Here is a 9,959-nt window from a genome sequence, read left to right as displayed (position 1 = left end):
CAGCCCTGCCGCGGCCCGGGGGCCGGATGGCCCAGACTGCTGACCGGCAGGGCGCGCCGCCTTTGGCCACCGTGGTGGTCGTAGTTGATATGTCATCGGGCGAGCAGGGCCGGGCGGCCGCGGGCGTTCCCGCGCGCATGCGCGTTGCAGATGCGACCTCCGTGTTTGCGTGGCGCTGGAGCTGGGGGTGGGGGGACTCCACCTAATGTGGACACGTGACCCGGTGTGGACGGTCACCCTAGGTATTCCTAGAAGGCTGGGCGGGGGTCACCACGCTACCTGCTCGGGATCCAGGCCCCAGAGGGCAGCCCTCGAGGGGACAGGGTGAGTCCCCAGGGGCCCCTGAGAAGCCCCTTCTCGCTCTCAGTTTGGGGGTTCACCGGGACAGACAGCACACCTAGGCCCCTCGTGAGGACGGGGCCCCCTCCCTTTTGACCCTGCTCTCTCCCCAGGTCTCGGAGGGGGCTTCGGTTACGTGGTCGGGGGAATCCACTGGGATAGAACCAGCTTCGGGACCGCCCTGGGCGGGCAGCTGCGGGTCGTTTACATCTTCGCCGCAGTCACCCTGAGCGTCACCACCATCCTGACCCTGGTCAGCATCCCCGAGAGACCCCTGCGGCCCCCGGGGGAGAAGCGGCCGGCCATGAAGAGCCCCAGCCTCCCGCTGCCACCCTCCCCGCCCGTCGTGGGCCACCAGGAGGGTGCCCAGGCGGACGCCCTCCCCTGCCGCAGCGACCCCGGCCTGTACGCCAGCTTCTCCAGCCCCGTGTCACCGCTCAGCCCCCTCACGCCCAAGTACGGCAGCTTCGTCAGCGGGGACGGCTCCCCCACGGGGCTCAGTGCCTTCGCCTCGTCCTTCGCCTTGGCCAACACCGACAGCGTCCTCATCGACTGCTTCACGGGCAGCCACGACCACAACCTGGCCATCCCGAGCAGCGTCCCGAAGCCGGCCATCAGCGTCAGCTTCCCCCGGGCGCCTGACGGCTTCTACCATCAGGACCGCGGCCTTGGCGAGAGGCGGGAGGGGGCCACCGCAGCCGGCGGTGACGGGGACGTCCTGAGGGTGGGCTCCCTGGACACCTCCAAGCCGCGAGCAGCCGGAATCCTGAAGAGGCCCCAGACCCTGGCTCTCCCGGATGCGACGGGAGGAAATGGTCCCGACATGGGCAGGAGAAGGACCGTGACCTTCAGTCAACAGGTAAAAACAAATGGGGGCGGAGGTCAGAGGGCACCGCGCAGAGCCCCCCTCCTTCCCCAGTCGGTTAGACGGCGAGGAGGGATAGTCGGCTTGGGAAAAACGCCCGGCGTGCGGGGTGGCAGAGGGACTCGCTGTGAGGAGACCAGCCTCGGACACACCTGTGCCCTCACTCTGGCCACAGGTGAAGCGGAGGTTCTTTTGAACTCCGCTGGGTTTTCCGCTGGTGAGTCTGTCACAAGCACTGTGTGCATTTCGGTCGTTTCCAGCACTGGCAACCCCGCAAAGTCCACGGCCCATTCGGCCGAGGGAATCGGGTGCCAACATATCCAAGTCTTCCTGAGACAGAACAAAATGCAGCCCCGGGGGTGTTCCCGGGCCCCCATCCCCCCGCCAGCTCTAACCTTAGCCCCCCGGCCCGAGGCTGTCAGGACTCTGGATGATAAAGGGCAGTGAGTGCCATGATCTGTGAAGGCCGAGAACCTTCTGGAAGGCTGCTCGTGCTGCATGGCGTGTCCCTGGGGTTGGCTGAAAGGCCACAAGCAGTTTTTGGAGTCTGAGATCACGAGCAGCCGCTGTCACGAAAGGGAAGTCTGTTCGCCCCTTCAGGTCACCGCAGTAGCCCCACCGAACTGCCCTGACCCCGAGGCCCCGGGGCGGTGCGTCCCCCGGCAGGTGTCCCCTCTCTGTGCCCAGGAAGACCCCCTGATTCCGTGGGAGGTTGACCGGAGGCATTTCGAGGGGGCTGTTCATTCTCTCCTCATCGTGAAATTCTCGAGCACGGCCGTGTGTCTCAGGGCGCGGTGGCCGGTCGGTTCCAGCGCTGTTCTCGTCACCCCTTCAGCATGCTTGTCCTCTCATCTCCGGGAAGGTGGCGCCCGTCCCTGTGGGAGGCATGGCGGCTGCCTGTGGCCTCTCGTGAGCTGCGGTCCAGCGGGGCTGGGGAACCGCAGATCGCTGGGGGCTTAGGAAAGTCACCAGCGAGGCGGTCCCTCCAGGTGCCGAGTCAAAGGCACCGTCACCCTCACTCTCGATGACGCCAGTGCAGCGCCTCGGCATCTTGTCCACGCTGGGCCACCCTATCCTGTTTCAAAACCCCCAAGCTGCCTTCTAGACATAGGTCTTCAATTGAAAATCTAAACAGTGGACAAACTCGTTTTGATCCTCTTTAAAATTTCCATTCTTGACCTATGGTGATTTCTGAATCAGTTCTTTGAGAAAAGGAAAACTCTGGAGCTGAATATAAACACCTCTGAACTTAAGGAGGTGGCGGGTGTCACCCTGGCTGTCTCCCCAGCGGTGTGGGTGACAAGCCGCGAGGCATGGCCGCCCTGGGAACCAGCGCCTGGGCTGTTCCCTTCCTTTTCCTGTGCCCACCGGGATACCCGGCGGGCTGACAACAGCATAAGTGTCCCCCGCCCCGCTCCCCACGCCCTCTGGAGCAGGGCCCGGCCTCCCTTACTCCGGGGACAGCCACCTTCCACGGGATCGGTTCGCCCAGCAGTGACTGTGCCCTGAGGCCTTCTCAGTACCGGTCAGGGAGTCTGTTTGCCGGGGGAATGTCGCCTGTAGCCCCGGGCCGGTCCACTTCGCTTCGGTTGACAGTGGGGTGTCTGGGTGCCCGGGGGCCCTCTCCGAGGGTGGGGTAAGCGCATCCGTCCCTGTGCGCTCGCTCACGTGGCCGCTGGACACTCTGTGTCGGGAGTCCCCCTCGTCCCGAGAAGGGGTGCACAGATTCCCGCTTGGAGTCCGCCCTTCACACCCTCTCTGGTGGCAGAGAGGGGCTTCAGGAAGTCCGGGTCCGATCTGACCCCCGCTTCTTTTATTTCAAACACATTTCACCTTCGGCAAGGTATTAACTTGCTTCCCTGTGGCCTGGGTCTCACATCCTGGGGCCTAAATGCAGCCCCTCCCCCAGCAAAATTCCAGTAAGTGGCCCCGAGTCTCTGAAGAGACGATCTAAAGCCATTTTTCATGGGGTGACACTGGGCACTCGGTTAACTCCATCCAGGACGACACCGTTGCAGCCTCTGTGTCGGCGCGGGTGCTGCCATGGGCCAGCCGGAGTCCGGCGCTCTGACCAGGGGCTTCTGGGGACTTCTGTTACAGGTGGCAAACATCTTGCTGAACGGCATGAAGTACGAGAGCGAGCTGACGGGCTCCAGCGAGCCGCCGGGGCAGCCTCTGTCCATGAGGCACCTCTGTGCCACCATCTGCCACATGCCCAAGATGCTGCGCAATCTCTGTGTCAACCACTTCCTGGGTGAGCTCTTGGCAAAGCCTCCCCATGTGTCCCTGTCCCAGCCTGGGTAATGCCACATGGGGGGGACAGGGCTTCCTGGCCCCACCGTCAGCCTCCCTGGATGCCCCAGAGCCTTACCCCCCAGGAGGTTCCAGGTGTCCCCAAAGACGGGTCATGTGAGGCAGCCCTGGACAAAACCAGGTGTTCGGACGAGAGGCCAGACACCCGGGTCTCCAGAACCCAAAGCCCTGTTCCCAAAGGCTGTTCGGACAGCTCATAATGAAGCGACAGCGTCACTTTCCCACTGGTGGGACTGGTGTCTGGAACCTCGGCCCCACGCAGAGCTGAGATGTAGACGCACACAGACATCCGCATGTGCCCGCGTGTGTCCCACGCTGGCCGGAGGTTCCCAAGGCCGGGCACTCACATCGCCATGGAAGAGCCCGACTTGCATTTCACGCCACGCAGTTTCTCTTCGCCATTGGGTTGTCGGACATCTGGGGACGATTAAGAGCCTGAGATAGTCCAGGGCTCTCCAGCATCGTGGGGCGTAGATCAGAATGGCTTTCTAAGAGGCAATTGGCCAATGGGCAGGTGTCTGAAAAGTGCCCATAACCTTTACTCCAGGGGTCTCTGCTTGGTGTCTTTGCAAGGACACAAGCAGAGGTTTTATCGAGAATGTACGTGTGAGGTATTTATCACAGCATGATGTATCATAGCCGAAAGGGGGGACAGGGGACGGCGCACACGTCCCGCCCTGGGAGGAGGGCTAAGTACGCACGGCACGTCCACGCTGTGAATGGTTCTGCTGCCTCAGAAACGGGCTGTTTCAGAACATGGAATGGAATAGGAAGTTGTGCATCATTTTGGGGTTTCGAGAGAGCCAATACATACCACCCCCTCTCTCCGCCAAAGAGGAAATTGTCACAGAGTTCAGAGGAAGGGCACTGCAGATGAATCGGTGACAAAGCAGATCGGATCTGTATCAACATTCGCACTTCCTAATTTATTTCTCTTAATTAACTGTCACCACCTCATGGAATGGAATAGGAAGTTGTGCATCATTTTGGGGTTTCGAGAGAGCCAATACATACCACCCCCTCTCTCCACCAAAGAGGAAATTGTCACAGAGTTCAGAGGAAGGGCACTGCAGATGAATCGGTGACAAAGCAGATCGGATCTGTATCAACATTCGCACTTCCTAATTTATTTCTCTTAATTAACTGTCACACCCACCTCGACTGGTGGCCGGGGCCTCCCTGGCGTGCTCCTCTCTAAGAAAGAGGCAGCGGGGGGTGGAGTCGGCGTTCCTCATGTCAGTAACGCTCAGAGAAAAAACAAGACACACAACCTTCCCTCACTGAAGCCTCTGTTCACGAGGATATGTATTTGCTCTTAGAAAGACTGGTAGGGGGCCTGCGGAGTCGACGGGGTAAGTGGCCTCTGGGTGGGACGGCTGCAGGCGAGTCCTTCTTCAAGTTCTGACTCTCCGAAGATCACGTGTCACTTTGAGAGTCGGGCAAACTGGCTGCGGGTGACCAGAGGGGCCGCCAGGGTCACGGCACTTTCCGCTCCCAGGCTGGCTCTCGTTTGAGGGGATGCTGCTCTTCTACACGGACTTCATGGGCGAGGTGGTGTTTCAGGGAGACCCCAAAGCCCCGCACACGTCGGAGGAATATCAGAAATACAACAGCGGCGTCACCATGGGCTGCTGGGGGATGTGCATCTACGCCTTCAGCGCAGCCTTCTACTCAGGTACCCGCCCCCGGCAGGACTGGGATGGGGCGGGAGGCGGTGGGGTGCAGGATGCTGGGCAGGACGTGGTGGGGTGCAGAATGCTGGGCAGGACGCGGTGGGGCGCACGATGCTGGGCAGGACACGGTGGGACGCAGGATGCTGAGAGAGGCGCAGGATGCTGGGCAGGATATGGGATGCTGGACGGGACATAGGATGCTGGGTGGGGCACCGGATGCTAGGCAGAACATGGTGGGGTACAGGATACTGGGCAGGACGCGGTGGGGCGCACGATGCTGGGCAGGATGCGGTGGGGCACAGGATGCTGAGAGAGGCGCAGGATGCTGGGCAGGACATGGGATGCTGGATGGGACATGGGATGCTGGGTGGGGCACGGGATGCTAGGCAGAACATGGTGGGGTGCAGGATACTGGGGGGGAGGCGGTGGGGTGCGGGATGCTGGGTGGGATGCGGGACATGGGATGTGGGGCGGGCGCCTCCTTGGAGTTCTGGCAGCCTTCAGTCGGGCGGCTGGGGCAAGCGGAGTGAAGGCGGGGTGTCTTTACAACCTCAGGCACTGCCTGCGCTGTCTGTTTTTCAGTCATTTGATAACCGGTTAGAGTTCAGCGGGGTGCACTGGCCTGTGCTGAGCGGGGGTTGGTGTGTGTCCAGACCCCAGTAAGCCAGTGGGCAGAGAGGGTCAGGCCTGTAGACAAGGGCAAAGTGGGGGCCATCAGTCCCCTGCGTCCTTCCCATGTGGGTCCCATGGCAGCTGGTCCAGAGGGAGGGAGGGGCAGGTGGACTGGGATCGTGGACTTGCAGCGTGGGCCAAGGCCAGAGTCTGAGATGGCCCTCAGGCTGTGCCTGGGTGACCCAGGGGACACAGGAAGCTGTGTGCATTCATGCAGGTGCCGGGGAGCCACCCAGTGGGGACCCCGGCTGGCAGTGTGCCACCTGCAAACCTCAGTTCAGGGCTCCACCCGTGATTTCTGTGAATGGCAGAGAGCAGACTCTAGGGCTCTGTGGGCCGGTCGGTCTGTGCTGGACGATTTGGCACTGCCAGCGCCTGGGACGAGACGGACCAGAACGAGTGTGACCGAATTCCAGCAAAACCTCATTTACATGCAAGGGAATTTGAATCCCATGTACTATTCACTTGACACAAAATATGGGTCATCTTCGGATTTTTTTAAAAACCATTTTAAAATATAAGAACCGTTCCTAGCTCCAGGGGTGCAAACACAGGCTGCCACCGGGCTGGCTCCCTGAGCTGTAGTTTGCGGGTTCATTTAATTGTATCTGCTCCCATCTAGGGAGTTCCCCACCAGGGTACAGAATGTGACTTTGCGGGGAGGGTACTGAGAGGCCACCCTAGGAAAGAGTCCTTGACTCTCGCTTGTCAGCCCGTGGGTGGCAGCTGGGTGTCTGGTTCCCCACGGCCGCTGGCACCAGGACACATGGAAGTAGCCCCGTTACTTGACTCAGGATGCAGCGTGTGCAGCTGAGGTGCTGAGGTGCTGTGGACGCCAGCAGGGCCCTGGGCTGTTGGTGTCCTCGTTCTGGGTGACAGAGCGCTGTGATCCACACAGGGATACGGGGCTCTGGCTGGAAACCCCACATTCTCTGGCCTTGGGTATTTCAACCTGAAGACCCCTTCACTGGCGGCAGCACCCGGGGGCCTGGCCGGGCCGGTGCGAACAGGGCCGCCCCAGGTCCTGCCGTCCATCTGGCCCAACTGGAGCCGTCAGGAGGCCCTCAGCCCCTTGGGGCCCCGCACGGTCGTCTGCTCCAGGGCAAGCTGCCTGCCATGCCAGTCCCCCCTTGCCGGCCTTAGGGTCAGCCTGGGGAGGCAGCCCAGGCGCGCCGGGGTTCCGGGGGCACTGGACGTGTGGCACCCTCACCCCTGTCCGGCCCGCAGCTCTTCTGGAGAAGCTGGAGGAACACCTGAGCATCCGCACCCTGTACTTCATCGCCTACCTGGCCTTTGGCCTGGGGACCGGGCTCGCCACTCTGTCCAGGAACCTCTACGTGGTCCTGTCCCTCTGCGTCACCTACGGGATCCTGTTCTCCACCCTGTGCACCCTGCCCTACTCGCTGCTGTGCGACTACTACCAGAGCAAGACGGTACGTGAGCCTCCGGCTTCCGCCCCGCAAACCCAGCCACGCGCCCCGCTCCCCCGAGACCCCTGTGCGACTACTACCAGAGCAAGACGGTACGTGACCCTCCGGCTTCCGCCCCGCACACCCAGCCACGCGCCCCGCTCCCCCGAGACCCTCCACCCGGGCGAGGCCCCGGGCCCGACCGCACTGAGAGCTGGCGCGGAAGGCAGACCGGGGCCCTGGTCAAACGCCGAGACGCTCAAGGCGGTGACCGCGGGTCACGGCCCATTTAGACGGGGAACGGGGCCACCGGTGGGGGGCGGGAAGGGGAGGCCCACCCCCTGGCGTCCCCCTCTGTCCGCCTTCGGGGTCACCTCTTAGCACGGGCCCCCATGCGAGCCGAGTGAAACTATCACGTTGGGCACAGAAAACCCAGCCGTCGCGATCCAAGGTAGGTCAGCGCAGTGATTCCGAAAATGAGAATCGGTGCCCGAAATCGGGGAACTTCAGGTGACGACAGGGTAGGGAACGGCGCCCCGCCGAGCCGCGGGGGAGCCCGAGGCAAAGGGAGAAAGCGAGAATGTCGATTCTCTTTACATCAAACCCGGTGTCTCTCTCGTTCAGCCGTGTGGAGAAGTGACTCGCCACGCGGCCCATTTCGAGTGCGCAGTTCGGCGGTGGTTCGTGAATTCGCAGACCTGGGCACCCGTCACCTCGATCAATTTTAGAAATTCTTTTTCACCCCAAAAAGAAACCCCACACCTCTTAGCCATCGCCTCCCCAGTCCCCCTTCGCCCCCCCACCCCCCCACTCCGGGCAACCACTGACCTCCTCCCTGTCCTGATGGACGTGCCTCTTCCAGACGTTCCATGTAGATGGCGCGTGTGACGTGTGGCCTTTCGTGTGGCTTGTCTCTCTCAGCACCACGTTCTCGGCTCCGCCCGTGTCATAGTGCGCACTGGGGCTTCGTCCTTTCTATGGGAAATAACATTCCCGCCGTAGGTTTCCGCAGCAATGTCCAGATTTTAAAGCAGTGCGTTAAAAGTTCACCTCGATACCCGAGCTTCTCGCACCCCCTTTGGTTCTGGGCTGCTGTCACCTGCCCCGGGCCCTGCCTCGAAAGTGTCCTAATTTGTTTGAAGGAGTTTGGGGTTTCTGATGAATTCAGCGGGCTGGCCCTGAGTGAAAAGTCACATCAGCCCGGAGCCAGACTGCATGTCACTGGGTGGTCGCCGGATAGCCCCTCCTGGCCCAGGACACCCCACCTCACGGACAGGCAGTGGCCAGGTGGACTTTACTGTCCCCCAGGGCAGGGCTGAGGCTGTGACTGCTTGAGGGGGAGCTGTGCACGCACGCTGCGCCTCCAGCCGGCACAGTCGGGGCAGCCACGTGTGCGCCAACAGCACTCAAGGGACCAGAGGGCTTAGCCAAATGGCACCGTCCCTGCCTCTGCAGCCACCGTCCCCCTGGCCAGTTCCCTGCAGCCCAGAGCCCCGTTCGCTGGGTTAAACGGATGTGCTGGTTCTTGCAGAAGGACTGCCCTGCCCCAGGGGAGGGGACGCCGGGGCCACAGGCCACTCAACGGCATTCGGTCGGAGCTGACTGGAAGGCCTCTGTTGCCCGTGGAGCCTTCTGGATGCTCACGTTTCTCTATCTTCCTCGAGTTTTGGGTCAGGGCTAACCCGTGCCCTCCCCGCCACAGCGACGCCCCTGTGGGCCTCGTGGCTGTGTGTGTCACAGCTCCCCAGGACGCACACGTAGCCCTTCCACAGAGCACCTGGCAGGTGCCTGCGAGGACACAGCCTTCTCCGGGGAGGGGATCCGGCAGTGTCCCAGAGGGGACCACATCTGTGTCTGGACACAGGGCCAGGCTATGCTGGCCCCTGGGCAGTGCGCACGCAGCAGTCTGTGGGGCTGGCGTCGCCCTGCTGCATCAGTGGCCGCCGGGGGAGGGTGGCCATGCGCGGAGCAGAGTGAGGGGCCCACACCGCCTCCTCCCTGCAGCTCTGCTCGGAGCCCCCCAGCCTGGTGCGGTGGGTGGGCAGGGAGGCCGAGCGACGTGTCCAGGCTGGGGGCACGAGGGCCTCTGGAACCCAAGGTCCCTCTGTGGACCGTGAAAGGGTATTTCGGAGTGTGTGACAGGCATCGGAGGTGACAGAAGTTAAGAAAGGGCATGGGCCAGACCCCGGAGCGCCAGCTGGCCGAGCAGATGGCTGGCTTTTCAGTGAGTGTGAGGGGACAGGACCGGAATGCTCCAGGCGGGGCCTTGTGTGGCGGGCCTGTGAGAACGCAGCCCTCCCGCCGCCATTAGTCATGGATTCTTTGCCTTGTTGTCATCTCTCTGAACACAAATATTATTAAACTCTTGGCTGAACTCCCCGTGCACGTCGGCCCTGAAAAATGCGAGCCCGCTGTGCGTGGGCCGCTCGGGGCGGCTGGGCCTGCGGGAGCCGCGGGCCGGGTCAGCCGCCCGTTGCCGCTGACGCGTTCCTCCCTCTGGGTCAGTTTGCAGGGTCCAGCGCGGACGGCACCAGGCGTGGCATGGGCGTGGACATCTCCCTGCTGAGCTGCCAGTACTTCCTGGCACAGATTCTGGTCTCGCTGGTGCTGGGGCCCCTGACTTCGGCCGTGGGCAGCGCCAACGGGGTGATGTACTTTTCCAGCCTGGTGTCCTTCCTGGGCTGCCTG

General features: G+C 62.4%; 1 protein-coding gene across 1 annotated transcript in view; it reads left to right on the top strand.

Annotated features, from left to right (window-relative positions):
- The window catches only part of SLC45A1 (solute carrier family 45 member 1), an 18,002-nt gene that overhangs the window by 4,892 nt on the left and 3,151 nt on the right, over positions 1-9,959 (top strand). The window contains exons 4-8 of the mRNA XM_006914439.3: positions 453-1,198; positions 3,305-3,458; positions 5,016-5,192; positions 7,090-7,295; positions 9,777-9,954. Coding sequence (XP_006914501.2) covers positions 453-1,198; positions 3,305-3,458; positions 5,016-5,192; positions 7,090-7,295; positions 9,777-9,954 — 1,461 coding nt within the window. The remainder of the gene's footprint in view (positions 1-452; positions 1,199-3,304; positions 3,459-5,015; positions 5,193-7,089; positions 7,296-9,776; positions 9,955-9,959) is intronic.

Source organism: Pteropus alecto, unplaced genomic scaffold (assembly GCF_000325575.1).
Source record: "Pteropus alecto unplaced genomic scaffold, ASM32557v1 scaffold125, whole genome shotgun sequence".
Lineage (NCBI taxonomy): Eukaryota > Metazoa > Chordata > Mammalia > Chiroptera > Pteropodidae > Pteropus > Pteropus alecto.
Note: the sequence above shows the minus strand (reverse complement) of the source record. Positions and strands in the feature narration are given on the sequence as shown.